Source organism: Struthio camelus, chromosome 1 (genome assembly GCF_040807025.1).
Source record: "Struthio camelus isolate bStrCam1 chromosome 1, bStrCam1.hap1, whole genome shotgun sequence".
Taxonomy (NCBI): domain Eukaryota; kingdom Metazoa; phylum Chordata; class Aves; order Struthioniformes; family Struthionidae; genus Struthio; species Struthio camelus.
In genome coordinates, this window is record NC_090942.1 from 70,688,535 (window position 1) to 70,706,549 (window position 18,015).

General features: G+C 46.4%; 1 protein-coding gene across 9 annotated transcripts in view; it reads right to left on the reverse strand.

Annotated features, from left to right (window-relative positions):
* Positions 1 to 85: 85 nt before the first annotated feature.
* BID (BH3 interacting domain death agonist) overlaps positions 86 to 18,015 on the reverse strand; it is a 30,303-nt gene continuing 12,373 nt past the window's right edge. For 3 of the 9 annotated variants that reach the window (XM_068947654.1, XM_068947652.1, XM_009679814.2), the window contains exons 2-7: positions 13,240 to 13,318; positions 11,388 to 11,440; positions 9,260 to 9,470; positions 8,069 to 8,214; positions 6,914 to 7,117; positions 86 to 5,844 (exon numbers count right to left, since the gene is read on the reverse strand). In XM_068947654.1, the coding sequence (XP_068803755.1) occupies positions 5,833 to 5,844; positions 6,914 to 7,117; positions 8,069 to 8,214; positions 9,260 to 9,470; positions 11,388 to 11,396 (582 nt within the window). In that variant the 5' untranslated portion in view covers positions 11,397 to 11,440; positions 13,240 to 13,318 and the 3' untranslated portion in view covers positions 86 to 5,832. Of the gene's footprint in view, positions 5,845 to 6,913; positions 7,118 to 8,068; positions 8,215 to 9,259; positions 9,471 to 11,387; positions 11,441 to 13,239; positions 13,319 to 17,578; positions 17,791 to 18,015 lie in introns of those variants that run through there. The other 6 variants (XM_068947676.1, XM_068947683.1, XM_009679813.2 and 3 more) reach the window with 5 other exon arrangements.

Genomic DNA, 18,015 nt, shown 5'->3' on the forward strand with positions numbered 1-18,015 from the left:
AAACTGCTCTTTTTCTGTGTAAAAAATGTAGCAGATTGGCCTTAAAAAGACAAACAAAAAAAAAACTGTTGTGAAATTGAGTTAGTTTTCTTTTTTTTTTTTTTTTTTGGCTGTTTCTTGGTGCCCTGCTGAGAGTCTCATTGTTGTGCTGTGTGCCCAGAACTGTAACGGGGACTTCCTCACGCCACAGACTCCCGCTGCTGCAGGTACACAGCGTAGTGGCGGTGTTTCAGCTTTCCCACCACCATAGTTCTCTCACCTGGCATCTCCCTGGAACTTTCCCCTCTTTGAGAGGAGAGGACCTTATACTCCTTTTGTCACAGATGTGCAAGAACGTTTACATTTTGGTTCACTGAACATGTTGAAACAGTATTTATTGGCAGGTGACGCTATCTACAAGGGTACTTGATTGTTCCTACGTGGCAAGGGCTGCTTTATTGTCCAGTAAGTCGGGGTAGGTCTGCCCCTCTCCTGCTACTTTTTTCTGTTTCCTTTCCGGGCATGTTTTCTGTGGGAGTAGGGCTGTTCTTAACCTGATCCAAGTCCTCTCCTTGCTGAAGATGATGCATCTACATTTGGGAAATAGCCCATCTGTAGTCACTCAGTGGGTTATACAGCAGTACCCAAATCCACTCTAAACCAGAGATGGTATTTTTTGGACACTCTGGATAACTCGTTTGCAAGCTGGGGGGGGGGGGAAGGTGTTCTTTTGACCCTTCTCTGTAAGTGGTTATTTTACTAGTAGTGCGGGAGATGGGCACAGGACAGGTGAGAAGATAAATCTATGCAAGTTATGGGGGGAAAAAAATCCCTAGCACATTGACACAAAGAGCCCAATGGGGCTCTAAATAAAAAGTGTCTTCTCCAGCAAACAGCAGCGAGAGGAAGAAGGCAGCAGTAGTGGGAAAAACAAACAACTTCTAGTTTTGTTAAGGTTTTTGCAGTGGGGTGAAAATCTCAAGTGTCTGGGGTGTTGCTACTTTGAATGGAGCCTCAGCTGCACAAGTGCATGTTTTGGTTACTTGGTTCCTTGCCAATGCTTCCCGTTCTTAGGCTCTTATTGATGTGACGATTCAGAGAGAACGTGTACCCTCTTTTCCCCATCCCTCTAACTACATGTTTATAAAAATTTCTCACCTATCTTGTCTTTCCTCTAGGAACACTCCATTAGCTTAAAAAAAAAAAAAGAGTCAGTTATGGACTTGAATTTTACTGAATCTGGAGTCCCGTGGTCAGTGCTAGCACAGGCCCTTTGGAAGTGACAAAAGGGGTCCGATGAGCTCAGATGACAGTGTTATTACTGACTTGAGTGCCAGGCTTGCTCCAGATAGGTGTGAATTAGAAAATGGATATTTTTTCTCCTCTCTTTAAGTATATTAGTGGGAATTCTAAACTGAACGTTCTAATGACGCTGAACTGCGTGTTTGGAGCTTCTACTTTGTGAATCTTTTGCAGCTGGCAGAGGAAAGACAGTAGCTATATACTTACGAAAGAGCGTATAGAGTTACTCTCACTTGTCTTGCTTATCCCCCTCCCAGAAGTGCCTCAATATCTGTCCTCGAGTGGACTGTACCTTAACAAAATATCTACCTTTGACCCGTTCTTTCTTCACTTTATCCTTGTCTGCTGCACATCCTCAAACTAAAATGATAAAACAACAAAGGGCTACATCTGCAGAAGGTGTGAATTACTGCAATATGGAGTTCCTCTGTACACACTAAGAGACCTTGCTTGGAAGCCACAGCCCGAGTTAAATACTTAAGAAATTGCAGTTGATAGAATGCTAAGTAAGGAGCTGTCAAGGAAAAGGCTTTTAAACTAAGGTGTGACTTAAATTTCAGTTATGCTTAACTCTAGGCTGTGGGGAGGCTCACTTGGGCATTACTGCTGGGAACTGGGCAAGATCTTTTTACATAAAGCAAACCTAGAACGAAAGGCCTGGGAGCAAAGTCTGAAACCCAGAATCCGTCTGTTATATAAATGCCCAAACCACTCAGACCCAGAGCCATGTCCCCTCCCCTTGCAGCCATGCGCAAGCTCGGTGAACTCCTACCAAAAGAAATTTAAGGAGTGCCTGGGCTGCAGAGCTGTAGTTGGCATAGCAGTTTCAAGTCACTCTGCTAGGTCAAAATCAGAACAGCACCAGGCATGCAAAGAGAGGAAGCTTGAGAACTTAAGGTTTCAGTTCCTGCTGGGCTAGATGGAAGCTGAGTAGGGGTTGGCAGGGTGGATAGTTGGTTGCCTAGAATAGAGGTTGATGCCTAAAATACTACATCTGGTCTAATGATGGAACAAACTTGAGCCAGGAAAGCAACAAAACCCGCAGACTTGTCTAGTCAAGCGTGAACTAGTGCGCATCTGCCTGCTCCAGGTACTTACCCGTCTTTGAACAGACACTCCCAGCATATGGCCAGACGATGCAGTGGAAGCATGCTTAGTATTGCACCTGGTTTTGGACACCAGTTTACCTTCTAGATAGAAGAGGGTCTCTCCAGCCATAGCCATGTACAGCCGGATAACAAGGGCAGTGGAAGGTCGTATTGCTGTGGTATTTGTGGTTGGCTGTTTATTTCCTAACCTTCCTTCTAGTGAGCAGACTATGACTACAAAAATTCATCCTTGCTGTTTGTGAGGGCTGTGATTTTTCAGCCTGGCTGGGGGCCAAGTTCAGGGGCCTGTAGCTTAAGGAAAGGTTGACTGCTATAGTGCTAAGAGTGGTTTTGCACAGGGCAAGTTCTGTTACCGGAATCCTGTTTCGTTTCTTTTCATGCATCTCTGATCACAGCTAGGCTAACAATGTGGCCGCTGTTTTTAAACAACTAATCAATGCTCTCTAATGGTCACATGGTCACAAATGGACCATGTCATTAGTGCCATTAGTACTAAACAAGTGTGTTTCAGAAGGTTCTCCCCCCCCCCCCCATTTTAATGATTGTGGTAGACAAAGAATTTGACGTCCTAAGCCTTCTCTACATTTAATTTAAGCTGCACTGGAATGGCAGTACTAGCAAAGCCCTAGTAAGGTAGATGGCACTAGCCTGGCAAAAATAAAAAGAAAGAAGGGCTTCGACTAGGCATAGTGTCTTTCATTCACTGAGGCAGAGCAGACAACGGCTGCAAAATTTGTATCCGCGGATATAATTACTAGTGTCTTTGCTGCACTGGGTTTTAAGGAGGGATGGGGTGGGGATTGGGGGCGAGCAGTTACCCAGCTGCCACTGCTATACATATAGCCCAGGTCATCAGTAGAAGTTCTCATTCTTGGCATGACACAGACCTGCTGCTTTCAGTGTCGGAAGAGCAACTCGCCCTGTATGTATTCTGTACCCCAATAAGTTACACAAAGGAGAACGTGTTTCAAAGTGAAACCTGGCACGATGAGACAGAAAAAAATCATTTCTTGGCCCTATTAGAGGCTGAAACTATGCATGATTGTTTTATTTGGCTTAGTCTGCTTAATTTCAGCAGTAGGAAGGCTACAAGACCAGCGCTGCTTTGAGACTGTGTATTTGTGCTGCGCTTCAAAGTGCGAGCTATATACTGCCATTAAAAAAAAAAAGGGGGGGGGAAGTAGTATTTAAGCCACCACTAATTCAGTCCAGTGTAGCTAGGGCACTGGCCAATATGGAGCAGGGAAGACAGGACTAGCTCTATGCTATGGGTCTCAGTTTGTATCTGCTGCTGTTAGCTACATGGACTAGTGTCCTTGGCTGGGGAATAAGACCTGCACCAGCTTGGAACAGGTCAGCTGTAGTGTTACCAATACATGTAGGGGACCCAGAACACACCGTAACACATATTCAGCTCTTATTTATCTTTTTTCTTTTTTTTTTTTTTTTTAAACAGCTGACCCTCTCTAGGTCTTTTAGGTAGGCTGACTTGCTTCCTCTTAGCTAGAGGTCTATGGTTATGCTGTAGAAGAGGGGAAGCTACAGTTAGCTTCCAGTGGAAGCTGCTTTCAATCGGCCTGCAGTATCTGCAGGAGAGGCAAAGAACACTATTGACTTGGACAGAACAAGCTGAAGAGGATGCATCTTATTGCTGTACCTTTAGGGGGTCTCTCCCCATTTTTAACTTACGTTATAGACTTTTATTCAAAAAGTGTTGTAAGGCTAAAACCCACTCAGACCAAGAGAATGCCACTTGATTTTGTGACGTAGCAAAGTCTAATGGGACTGACTCTAACGTACGCATGTTAGGGGCTCTCTCCCACTAGGCTTCTACTGGGGCTAGACAGACAGAGGCTGACTTGCAAGGAGCTCAGGTTGTGTTCCCAAGTGGCCTGTTTGTTTGTGGGAAGATACCCTGACTTGTCCTGAAGTCACCAGTTACCCAAGGAACTGGTTATGCTGTTCCTTTTAATATGCAAGTGTAGCCCTCTTGGGGAAAACTGTCTAAAGCTTCTTGTGCCATTTGGTTAATAAATAAAAGTATTTCCATCATTAAAAGGAAGTTATTTCCAGCTTTGTTGTTCTACATTCAGTTCAAGTGAAGGGGTATGTATATTTTTTTTCCCTCTGCCAATGGGACACTGCTGTAAGACCATGCCCCCAGGTTGCACTTTAATAAATGGTACAGTTTTCAAAAATTATGTGTAGACTATTTCTGTGCTTTTTTTTTTCCTATTACAGTGCAGTGGGCCAAAAATAAATTGCATAAACAATTTTGCTTATGCAAGATGACTTTTTAGGTAATAAGAATAAAAGTGTCTCCATTGATGGTAGCCACCTCATAAGCAGTATTAAATTAGAAGAATATAAGAACTTGCACAAAGAATGACAACTCCTGAAAAAGGTGTAGTGAAAATTCAAACTCTTATGAGCTGTATTGCCATGAGAAATGACAATTTTATTTTAAGTTAAAAAAAGGCAAAATATTTACAGTCTCGTACTTCTGAGGCAGCTGGATCACAGGTGAAGCCTTAGCTACCCTGTGTGTGATCACATACACAAACACCTGAGTCTCATTTCTTTACAGGACACCAGTGCCCTGAGATGTGAATGCAATAGGCTCATGGTCAGCGATGCCAGGTATTCTTCCTGATTCAAGGTTGATAACTTCTTTCTCTTTGCAGCAAGCTATTCTAAAACTAAAGAACATTTTTCCTCAAGCATATCCAGATTACTGAGTTCCCTGAAACAATTTACCCTTGTACTTTCCTTTGTAATTTTCTGCTCTAGTTCCATTTCTCAAGCAAGCAGAGCTGCTGTGGATTAAGACTAAACCATCTAAATTGATACCTCACCCTACCTCTTTCAGGGTTGTTTCCATCTACGGCCAGCTCGCTCTCTGAGATAATCTAGACTTTTTTCCCTTGGTGAGTGATGCTGATAAAGCACCTGTTCTACAGCAGAGCCTTGCTGCGAACAGTTAACATTCACAATAGCCCAGCTGCAGCACAGAAGTCTGCAGCACCAGCCACAGGGTGGGGGGAGATGGTAGCTAAAGCCAAATGCTGCAGTTCATTAGACAGTATACTGAGAGGCCAGGCTCTGTGGCCATGGCATTTCTTCTGGAGGCACAAGCCAGGCTCTGTACCTGTACTAAGTCTGCTAGTGAAAGAAAAAAAAAAAAAAAAAGAAAAAACCCACAAGCCCCACCCTATTTGGCAAAATGATAAAGGGCAAGCACTACTTCTTACAGGTACTGGCAGGACACTCATGCAGCTCACACTACTGTCATTGCTGGCTAGTCTATAAAAGCCTATCTACAAAGCAGTACCTCCTTTTTCACAGCTGTGTCTCAGAGTTAAAATAATTTGAATACATCAAGAAGAGTAGAAAGTCCTCAGGAAGCCACAATCTCCACAGAGGCAGCTGGAGCAGAGCCTTCTCACTCACGCAGCTAGCAGGAAAGAAACAGAACCAGTGTTAACAGCAGCAGAGCCCTGGCCCAGCCGCAAGCCCTTTGCCTGCCTGCCACCTTCTGCCTTCCCCGAAGGGACTCAGCAGCTCCCCAGGGAGGGGAAAGCAGCAGCTTCAGCAGCTGCCACAGGCCCCCTGCGACTCCACTTGTCGCCATCTCTGCGAGCTCTGCCTCGGCTCTGCCTCCTGCTGTGCTACCCTTGCTGTCGCCTGCCTGACCGCCCTGATTTCTGTGCTGGCAGAGCTGGCCTGGCTTTTGAGAGCTGGCGCCTGGTGCTAACATAGAGCAAGTTGTTCCATGGGGAACAGCCCTTGACACTTGGTCTTGGTGCCCAGCTCTGTTCCCCCACTATTGCTGCTACACTGGGGAGGGAACCATCAGCTAAAGGAGCCCTTTTCCTGCCCTCCCCCAGCTTCGCTGTCAGCTCCTTCAGGCAGCCTAAGGCCTGCCCTTGTAATAAAATGCCAGGTTTCTGTGATAACTCAGCGGCCTTGAGCTAAGCTGCGTGAAGGGGAGGGCAGCACAACCCGAGGGAGCCTCGCTACCTAGCGGATAACAGGCCTGGGGTGAGGCACTTGTCTAGTCTCATGACACCGGGTGAGCAGGGCCCCTCTGGGGGAGCTGCTGATGCCACCTGTGGCAAGGCTGCAGCACAGGGGTAGCCCACACACCTGTAGCACTCAGCTGTTGCACTGCTCTCATCCCCATATGACTGCCATACTTGGGCTCAAAACCCATTCTCACCGGCACTACCTCTTGGACAGTGCAAGCAAGTGCATGCATGGGTGTGTCTGGGTGTGCACATACGTGTGTGTGTGTGTGTGAGTGCAAATACATGTGTCTTTACATGCACACATGTATGTGTGCATATGCATATCCCCACAGAGGGACTGAGGCACGTGGACGTTGCAAGACACCCCTCTGTTTCTCACCCCACCCCCCCCCCAACAGGGCATCAACTTTCAGAGCCCCTCAGGGACTGAGGGTGCCTCCCAGCCCAGCCTCCAGAGCCCAGCACAGAGCTGCTGAGCTGTTTGACAGCACTCACCATTCTGACAATATAGGTGTGGAGGTGCTGGCTGATGTAGTTCACAGTGGTGCTGAAGACACGGTGTAGAAGGGAGGGCACTCTATTTGCAATTTTTTTAGTTAGGACCATTGCTAACACCAACAATGCCTTCTCCTGTTCCATGTCCGAGGGGATGGCCCTTGCAAGCCCTTCCACTGCCTGTGACAGGTACTGGGTTATCTCCTGTATGGAGGGAAGAGAGAGATCTCAGTACAACAGCTGCAGGAGGCAGGGCTCTCCGCACATCTTGCCAGCAACATGCTGGTGACCAACATCATTGTCCAAACACTTCACAGGGTGCCTCTCTCCTTCGTCCCTAGCACAGCAGCCTGCCAGGGCTGTTAAACACCCTAGATGGCAATGGGAATGGCTACCCCAGTGCTCGGCTGCTCACCCAAGACCAAAGTAAAGGAGATGGCACATGTATGGCTGGAAAGTTTAGACAGCACTTACACAATTGAGGCACCACAGTTCCCCCTCTCACCCCTCCTCAGAGCTTGCACCCAGCTTGCCAGGTCCCACAAGGGCCCAGGAGGAGGCCTAGGCTCCCCCACAGTGTAACCCTGAACTTCACTGTGTTTAGGTGGGGACCAGCGAGGAGAAGGTAAAGTGAGTTGCACTGGAAAGCCTTCAGCGATGGGAGCTAGGCTCCCATCCAGGCATAGAACAAATATCGCCTTGCTCCCCTTGCCTTGTTCAAGTATCGCCCATGCGTCCAGCATCAGACGAACAGGACTCAGCACCAGAGTCCCTGCACCAAAGATCTTGCAGACAAATACTGAGCTTTAAGCAGACTGCTGATTTTCAAAGATGCCAAGCCCTCGAGGCCACCAACATGAGGGCAAAAACACCTCTGAAAGCCTTCACCACCTCAATTTCCCCATCTGCAGAAAGAGGATGATGGGCCCAAGGAGCCACTTTGCAGGGCAAAGGCTGCTACAGGGTGCAAAGCTGCCACAGCATCACCCCTAACAAACCTTCATGTCAAAGGCAAATATAGGGGTTGAATTTTCAGCTGGCAACAATTCAAGCAACAAACTTGCAAAAAAAATGCAGGTGTTGCCAGCTTGCTGCTTCAAAGCCACAGCAGGAAGGTTCTACAACATGTAACTAGTCAGGCTGCTTTTCACTCACCTCTCTAGACACATTTTCATTCAGAAAATGCTGTACAAGATCATTTACTACTTTTGCTTGGATTTCTCTATCCAACTGGTCTCCAATCTCAGCAAGCTGAGCACCAATCATCTGGAGAATTTCTTCATTTACCTCAGGGTCAAACACTGCCAACACATAAAGCAGGATTTAGTTCACAGACTGCCGCCAGACTACGTTCACCACAGGTAAGTGGACTCATGGCATCCTGGCCGTCTCCATCAACCCCACCCCCATTTGTGACAGCTACAGGCACTACTGGTCATTTGTGTCCACACAACAATATAAACTTTCCCAGAGACAGCGGGCAAATAGATTTTTAAGCGGTAGTCTGGGTAAAACGCAGCCTCACCCTGTCCAAAAGAAATGCTACAGGGTGGGGTTAGAACGTACCAAACCAAAGTTTGTACAGGACGTTACAGCCATCACTTTGTCCAGAACTGGGGAAGTGGAAGAGCTGTTCTTCATGAAGAAGAATTTCTTCATGAGCATCATCAAGACCTGTGTATTAAGCACTTTCTAAAACAGAGCACCTCCATTTTGCAAAGCTTCCCTGTGCTACTTGGGGACATTAGACCAATGCAAATTTGAAGGGCTACTTGCTGTAGCAGGTCCTCTCAGCCCTACTGAGATTGAGATCAGTTGTGTCAGCTGACACATCCTGGACATGGGGGAAAACTCTGCTGCAGATGGCTAGTGAAGTACTAAGGGTACCAGTAACTACATGAGAAACTATCTCCACCACAGTGGTACAGCAGAAAGGGATGAACTCAGTAACAAAACAAGAGCTGGTTCCGAAATCCTAGCCCCAGAACTAGTGCTGTTAGGGACCAAGTACTGAAACTCTCTCCAAGGAGCAATGTGAGGCCTGACATAGGATCACTGCTTAAGAAGGGCACTCATATTAGTACCAGCTCTGGGGCTGTTATGTGTAGTTTATCAGACAAAACACCCAGGGTGACAAGTAATCCAGAAATCCACAGGGAAATAAAGTGCAAAGCATTAGCTGTATTATCCCAACTGTTAAAACTCCAGCAAGCATCACCATCAACAGTCACGCTGTGGAGTTTCTCAATGGAGAGAAACGTACTCCTGCAACAGGCCAGCAGCAGAGAGGAAACAAGAAAATAATAATAATAAGCCTCAGAGGCTGGTGGGAAGGAGAGCACTCACCCAGCTCACCATTCTGCAAGTGGCCACTCCGATTCCCATCTGTCTGAAGCTCCCCCTCATCATCATAGCAACAGAAATGTCTTACAGAAGGTACGATCCCCTGGCTCTGTAGGGCTTGCAGTTGGTCTCCAAACTCGCAGTTGGAGGAGCTCTGGAGGAAGTTGTACAGAAGGATGCGCTCCATCTGGGTGGATCCATAGCTGTGGATATCCTAAACATAAGACAGTCACTGTAAAACCTAACCCAGGAAAAGTACCGCTCCAAGTCTGCCTATACATTGTTTTCCAACAGTGGACGCACTTTTCTGGCCTCCTTTGCAGGTCTGGAATAACATCAGCCAGGGACCCTACAAGACTTGAGCAAATGCATGCAAACTCCTGGATATGTACTCACCCACAACTGTCTGATGGTGAGTGCCAGACAGCTCTGTTCTTATGAGCCAGAACCAACTGTTCTTCCAAACTTGTTTTTTTGAAGGGAGCAGTCAGCTCACCTTCTGTGCATTTTCAGCTGTTGCAAGGACTGCACCCCTGATCAGAGCTCCTCTATCAAAACAGAGGTGTACTCAGCACAAACCATCCACTTCCCCATTTAGACATCTGCATTTGGAAGACTTATCCCTGTATTTGGGGATTTGGTATTCTACTTCCTGTACATAACTGTAAGCCAGCAGCTCCCTATTTAAATGTAATCAGAGCATGGCAGTAACCATGCACTGAACAGAGGTAATAACAGCTTGCAAAAATGAAGGTTCACATTTCATCTCCCTCCTCAAAGGGATAGAGACAAGGTCTATAATAAACCTGTTCAGATCCCTGTAGAGAGCCAGGTGGCTGCCAGCAAGAAGACTGTTAGTAAAACGGCAGACCATTAGCATCTGATATCATCTACATCCACTGTCAGTGCTGGCATGTGCTGCTTCTGCGGCCACACACCCTGCCACCCAACTACAGTCATACTGAGGAGGTCTGACAGGTAGCCAGATTGATGTAAGCAAGAGGTTCCACTACAGCATAGGCCGCAGGCCTCATAACCTACTAAGGCCTCTGTAAGAAACAAGGAGATTGGCCAATAATTGTAATTAAGCAGCTAGGAGAGAGCAAGGTGTGCAAGTGCAGAAATAAAGTGAGGAAAAAAATCCCTGCTCTGGCGTGCAGACCGTCTGTCTGTAAGAGAAGAAAGTGCTTAGGTTTAATTGGAACTCACAAGAGGAACCAAGGCTAAAGCAGAATGACCAGTCTTACCAAGGGCATAAGGTAATCAATATGCAAACAGGATGAACCAGATAATTGAAGGGGAGCCTAGGAGCGGAGTGGAATCTTGCCAGGTCACCCATACCTATGTAAACATACCAATACCATGCCATAGGGCCCAGATTACCAGAAATACCAAATTTGGGTATAGATGTAGCAAAATTGGAACCAATGCAGAAAGTCAAAGATCAACAGAAGGCAGATCTTCCAGTAACACAGGTGTGAATGCCATGGATGGTACTGAAGTTTGCCTGGTGACCCAAGTTCATCAGAGGTAGCCCCCTTGGACAGCCTGCTGGACTTACCACCAGGTTTTATGTCCAAAAGACTTGTTGCAGGAGGGCAGAGCAGAGATAGTTAGAACTGTACCCTAACTGGGGAGGGAAGGGCAACAGACTTCTATTTCAATAGCAGTTACGTAGTTGTTAAGATTTAAGTGTGATAAATAGCAGCTTTATAATTCTGTTTAATATTGTGCAAAATGATGTAATCATAAATTGATAATAGTGGTGTCTCTATTAGTCAGTTCGGTTAACTCATTTATTAGTTTAAGTTGTGTGCTGCTTAACCAAACACTGTAGTCTCTTAAATTAGCCCTATCGCAAGCCTGCAACCTGAAGGGAGAGTGTCGGACCGTGAGGTAACAACAGAGCAGCCTGCAAACTAGGTCGTTCCATCCTCTTTTTGGCCATATTCCTGGAAGAGGAGAGCAGTGTCAGAGGCTCCTGCAGGAACTCTGGCGAAGATGAGAAGGGTATGAACTGGCACTTTTTTGATACATAGTATCAAGAGCATTTTGAAGTATTTTAGGCCAAGCACAAAAGAGAATCACTGGTCACTTTGAAGCACTAACTTCAGTCACGCCTGTAACTTACCTGTTCCATGATGGCTCCAGAAATGGAGCGGCTTCAGTCCCAAAGTCCTTGCCCTGCAAGGGAGTGAGAATGGAAGGGATTAAAGGAATAAAAATTCCAACAAACACATGCCTTTTACCAGTGCTCATGGGCCTGGCCAAATCTTGTGGAAACGGGCCTTTCTAGTGATGCATATCCCCATCTCTGCAAAGGGCTGCACAGCAGTCATAAACAAGGCTGAGAAAGTCGTAACTGTCCCAGCAAGAAGGGCCCTATGCAGGTAAATGAGATAGGTAAAACGCTTTCCTGCCATAAACACATGGAAGACAGTGAAGGGATATGACCTACAAATGGGGCTTTAGAGCCAAGGTGGTGCTAGGGAAGGAAAGGACTACTATCCTTCATTGTGCCCAAGGCTGGAACAGAAAGCAGGGTTATCACAGACACACAGAGAAATCTCTGGCCTTGCAAAGGCAGCCCACGCACGGCTCTTGGTTTTCCAGGTCCCTTGTGAGAACAGGTGAGCTGCTTGGGTCTGCGGGCACAGCAGCGTATTGCTAAGTGAAACATCCAGCTGAGCTTACGATACATCTGCAGCACTTCAAGCGTCTACATGAACATACACAGATACGTGTCTGTATACACTGACCACGCAGGCTTATTGCAATACTTTTCACACAAGGGATAGGGAGGGTTGGACTAGGTGTTATCAATGGCTTCTTGTTACTGTCCACTGAATGTCCTCACGTAAACAAAGTAGTGATAAGCCTCCAGGGAGGCTTGCCAGGAAGATGGAGTGAGGGAACAAGCAATCAGTAAAGCTAAAAAACAAAACAAAATAGTGTCAAAGGGAGCAAGAAAACTGAGCTGGGCACACATATGGCCCCCTAGGCTGAGGGAGCCTTCCTCTTTAACCTGCCTGTACTAAAAGCCCAGGGTAAATCTCCTCTGCCCCCACGGTGGGTGCAGAAGTTGACAGGGCTGACCACTCACCTCCCCTGTGTATGAGCAGTGCCACAGGGGAAGAGGTAGGCAAGGAGGGCATAGAGGTGGCACCCTCACCAACCAAGAAGGGGACTCCTAAGAGCACAGTGCTCCCCTTATCTTCCAACCAGGCATAGCTGGCAGGCACGTCAGACCAGCAGGCCAAGCAGTCACATCCAGTATTTGAAGTTGGAGTAAGAGCGGCACTAGCGTGGCACGCAAAGAATACAGACCGCCTGCTGAAGCAGGGAAGGCAAGGATCCACTCTGTGGACCTTACGTTTGCTGTCCAAGATGCAACAACAATTACACACGGGAATCCCTGATGCAAGCTGGCTTCAGCTCTCAAAGAGCAGGGCCTGGCTGAAAGCAGCACTACATTCCCACCAGGCCTTCTCTACCCAGGGCAGTAACCGAGCTGCAGCACAGGTGCTTGATGATCCAGATCAGACTGAAAGCACCAAGAAGCCCAACCAGATGAGCTGCTAACCACCATGGACCTGTGCTAGTGAAGAATTACCCTATTTCATAGTATCACCTTATATCTGTGTTTTAAATAAACAAGAGTGCAGGTGGAAAAGAGAGGAAGTGAAAGCAGAAACCAACTCAAACGCTGAAGGAAACCACAGAGTCACAACTTTGAAAAATTAGGAAATTCCTGATCTCTCAAAGGCTTTTAAAAGTCCCCAAGACCAAAAGACAAACTCAAATATGTCTATTAGAAAATAATAATAATAGCCCAACAGGCAGGCGCTTATCCATGAGCTTTTATCTTCATTTAATCATTACATTAAACTAATAGCTTCCTAAAACAGAGACCTAAGCTTTGCTGCTGTGCTTCATGACATTGCTTTCTCTGTTCACATCAAATCCCTACTCCCGCCACTCACCTCTGTCCTAAAAGGCTCAGTGCTCAGTTTTCCTGTGACCAGATAGGGGCTCTGGAATGGGAGAGGGTGACCTCTTCTCCTAGAGGAGAGAGAGAGATGTTAACTCAGCGGATGGAGAACTTGAGACAGAATCCCCGGGATCATGAGGCAAATAGAAATTTTTGAATAAGGCCTCCAGCCAGACCCTTTTTGCAAACCTCTCAGGAGTCGCGCAGACGAGCAGTATTTTTATAGGCTGGGCAAAGCCTCAACTACAACATATATTATACACATATACATACTATTTAATTTTTATATATATGTGTGTGTGTGTGCACGTGCACGCATAAATAAAGAGTCCAAGAGTCCATTCAAAGTGATCCAGTCCCAAACCAAGATGTTCATGTCATTGCTAACGAAAAGTGGATGTCCTCAGACGTTAACACTCCTGAGTCAACCACCACCTCCTGGACCATCATGGCTGATACTTACTACAGGAGGGCTGAAGGAGTAGTGAACATAGGCTGCTCACATCCCCTTTGCTTTGAAAAATCACATTCATCACAGTGATCTCCTTGGGCTCCAACAGGAGCCCACCCATCTCCAGCCTAAGCCAAAAGCTTCTTGCAGAACCACTGCAGTACTTTACAGTTGGTCAGATCAGTCCATGCTGGCTAATTCAGGCAGGTAACAGCCAGCTGACTTTGCAACGTGAGCGCAGGCTGAACAAATCTCCATATTCCAAAGAGAAAGAAGTTACCTCCTACTTCTTTCACATCACACTACATATGTGCAAAGGAGCAGATGTTCTCGTGCAGTTCGCCAACGGGAATGTGATACAATACAAGCCGCTACAGCTGTGAGCTGCAAACAAATAACCAGGTGAGCAGCAGTACCAGAGAGATCTCTCTTGCAAGACTTTACAGTGAGACCACTTCCACCTAGCCAAACTGTGCTGTGATGACCTACTTTTTCCCCTCAAGGAGTCAAACTCCAGTAAACTGCAGGAAGGTCAGACAAGTGCAGTCAGGTGGTGATAAGCATACTAAATAAAACATCAGCCTGTACAGAGACCAACTTAGTCATTCCTACAGCAGAGAGCGGAATGGAAAAGCCAGGTCAAGACACCTCCCTGGGGACCTGTCACCTGACACGTCTTTCCAAGCAGAGCTCAGAATGCTGCTTTAAGGCCTCAGATTCCCTATGCTTTTTTCTGTCATGCTATTTCACACTGCCAGGAAGCCTCCTTGGCTCACTCCAAGCACTCATGAAACAGGCAGCCAAAGGGAAATGCACTACTGTCTTTTTCCATTCCCTGCTTTAAGAGAGAGGCACGTGATATTCCAGGCTGGGGAAGAAAGAGGGCACTCTGCTCCATTCCCAAACTAGGGAATACAAGTCGAATGAAACGGAGATCCAGATCTAGTGTAGGCATGCCCACACAGGTCAGCATGGAGAAGCAGGGCACAGTAGCTTGGCACAAGGCTGTGCAAACATCTCTACAGCTTCTAGTCAGCATGACAAGGCAGTAAGAAGAGCTTGAGTCTGTCCAGCTGTGCATGTTCCTCATGTGAATTCCTGGAAAGCTGCAGTAAGTCTAAGGCACCTGCAATAGCTTTAAAGCTCTGAAAGCTAAGCTTTCAAAACACCTAGTGATTTTCAAAGAGAGCCTGAAGTTTATGCACTAGTCACTAGTTTATGCACTAGGACCTAGCAGAGGTCCTTCCTGCATACTGGGCACCCTACCCAGGTGAAAACCCTGAAGAACCTCAGTGCGGGCAGAAAGGGGCTGGGCAGCCCCTACCCTGCCATACCAGCTAGGTGCCCTGCTGCACTCAGAGATGGGGTTGGCTGTGCATGGAGAGAGACCTACCGTACGTGAAGGTTCTTCCCATCTCTTTCCTCTCAATGGTTTGTCTCAGCTTTATGTAAAATTAGACCCTCCTCTGGGCAAGTCCACAAAAAGAGAGACATTCAAAACCACCTATCATAGCTGTAAATTTCAGGATTGTGCACTCCTGCACACGAGCAGAGATTAAGAACTACCGGGGCGGGGGGGGAAGGATGTTCCCCAAATCCTTATATGGTTTTTAAAAAAAAAAAAAAGGCAAAGAGGCTTGAGGATGATTATTTCATTAATTCTTCCCTACATCAAGGAAGAAAGTGAAAGTCCTGGAGGGGTTCCAACCCTCAGCTAACAAAGCTCCACTTGGGTGGTCAAAAAAACACCTGGGAAAAAGAACAAGAACTTCTTTCATGTAGTTCTCTACTACTACAGTCCAGAGCCCTTTTTTAAAAAGTCACTAGTAATTCCAGAGACCTCAAGTTTCAGATGATTACCTTGAATGAAAACAAGGGCTTTGGGTATTCAAAGTTCCTCCTGAGAAGTCAGACTCCTTAATGGAATCTCAAAAACTGGACCCCTTAAAAGCAAGCCCCAAACAGTGAAATCTAACTATGCCGCTGGCATCTAAAGTTTAGCCACTAACACTTCAGAATCCTAATAGTTTTAGATTCAGATTAAGACATTTTCTGGTGGATAGAAATAGTTACTTTACACTGAATGAAAAGCGCTGTTAGTAGGGAGAATGAGACAAGCGGGAAATAAAGGCTACAAACCCCACCTGTACTGAGGTCCAGAGTATATATGAAATAGTTTTCAGATAAAAGTATTTTTTTTCCTTTTTGCACCCCAAAATATTTGGGAAACAAGTAAATTTAGACCATTTGCTAGGCCTGCTTGTGGTTGCTAAAAGTCTTGGAATACATTTTATAGAGTATGATTTTTTTTTTAATTGTAATGCCAATTAATTTGATTAACACATTATGATCTTTCACACTCGATTCACTCAGACAAGTACGCTTAACATATTCAGTGGCAACAACTGCCTCTGAGAAACAGTCAGACTCCTTGAAGTGTTGAACAGATAGGAAAACAATTTGTTTTTTGGATCAATTCTTTCCATATTTATTCCTTATAAAACTTTTTTTTTTTTTTCAGGGGAAGGAATAATTTAAATGCAAGTTTAGGACCCTTGAATCAGCTCTGAAGAGTCAGACTGCAGGGCTGCTTCACTGCAACTCAACATTGTGTCATGGGAAAGACTCAGCAGAGAAGTCTCGCTAAATAATGTGGTTTCAGCTGGAAGTCTGACGTTGTTTCTTGCTACAATTTCTTCAGTGGCAAGTCTTTCTCATCTCCTTATTCTTTCCCTCTCCATCCCTCAACAGCAGCCACTGCCTGCTGAAATGTGAGTTGTGGACTGAAACAGCGATGAACCAGCAAAACTTAGGGAGAGGTAACCTCCAGGCGTGCGTTGGGGGGGGAGAAGGGAAATGAAAGAAAAAAGCTCAGGGAGGAAAAAAAACACACCAGAAAAATGTAGCATAAGAAAAGAGGATGGGAAAGACATGAAGCCTTTTCAGCCAGCCTGGGCACCAGCAGAAAGAAGCTGGGGTTACATGTAAACACATAGCAGAACACGCAACGAGTTTCATACTGAACCTTGCTCAAAAGGAGGCAGAGGACACAGGGGCAGAGAGCAACAAGCTGAGTTATTCAAAACTCCTCCCAGAAGGTGCTACATGCTACCGCAAGCCTACAATGGCATGTGACAAAATAAGCATTTCTCATAACTGCGAATCATGAGACACTAGCAGACTTCACATAATGGGACTAACCTCAAGAGATGAGCTCTGGAAATCCAAAATAGTGAACAGTTACTTCCCTGTAGCTCCCACATACAATTGCTTCCCTCATGAAGAACAGTGTAAACACAACCAAAGCGGTCTTGTGAACCTCTGTAGATCTAAACAGACACACACATACATACATACATCCCCTTGGACTTTCCCTTAGCTCTGACAACTGGAAACTATTGAGGCAATTACTTTCACCATGCACCTATATTTTCAAGCTTGTAATTCCTGTGACAGTTTCCACCAAAAAAAGGTAGCTGTTAATCTACTAAGATGCTTTTATGCCTGCTCCCCCCACCTCCGTCTCTGTGCAGTCATATAGCCTTGCCTGTTTAGGTTGCATGTGTCTCAAAACAGGCCAAAGGTTAAGTAAACACCATTGCACAGCCTGAGCAACGCACCCGCCAGCTGCTTGTCACTGCAGAACGACAGAGCTCGTTCCACCCTGACACATGCCAGTTTTCACGAGAGACAACGTTGCGAGTGCTTCCCCCAAAGCAAACTTTCAAGGTTTCCTCCAAGGAAAACATCGCTTCAGCCAGTCATTGTGAGGGCAACAATGACTCCTGCGGCAACACAGACCTTACAGGTCTGGGGTGCCATCTGTTTCTCCCTCTCATGCCAATCTGTATTCGCTTTTGAATCCTACCAATAAACTCACCAGAGCTGCTGTTCCCAGCTGCACCCCACTAATGAGGGTTGGCAACACCAGAGGTGGCAGCAGGAAGGGCCACGATCTCCTCTCTGATTCCAACCTTTACGGAGAGACTGTACCGCAAGTTCACAGGGCAGAAGGGAGAGGCAGGACTGCAAGATAAGTTACATCCCGTGGCTCTCTTCCACACCTACATCTCCTCCCACACCATAGCGCTATCTCTGGCTGTTCGGGGAAGGAAGAGCCGGGAAAAAGTCTCATCCACTGTAGGACGCTTCTCTCCCACGCCCATTACCAGCAGTGCTGTGCAACTTGGGGAAAGAGGCAGCACTGGAAATTTGCACAGTGGAACTACGGAGACACATACTAGGGTACTGGTCCCACAGGGCAGCTGTGGCCATAGCTGTGCTGGAGTGAGATAAAACCAGGTCTTCTCAGCCATA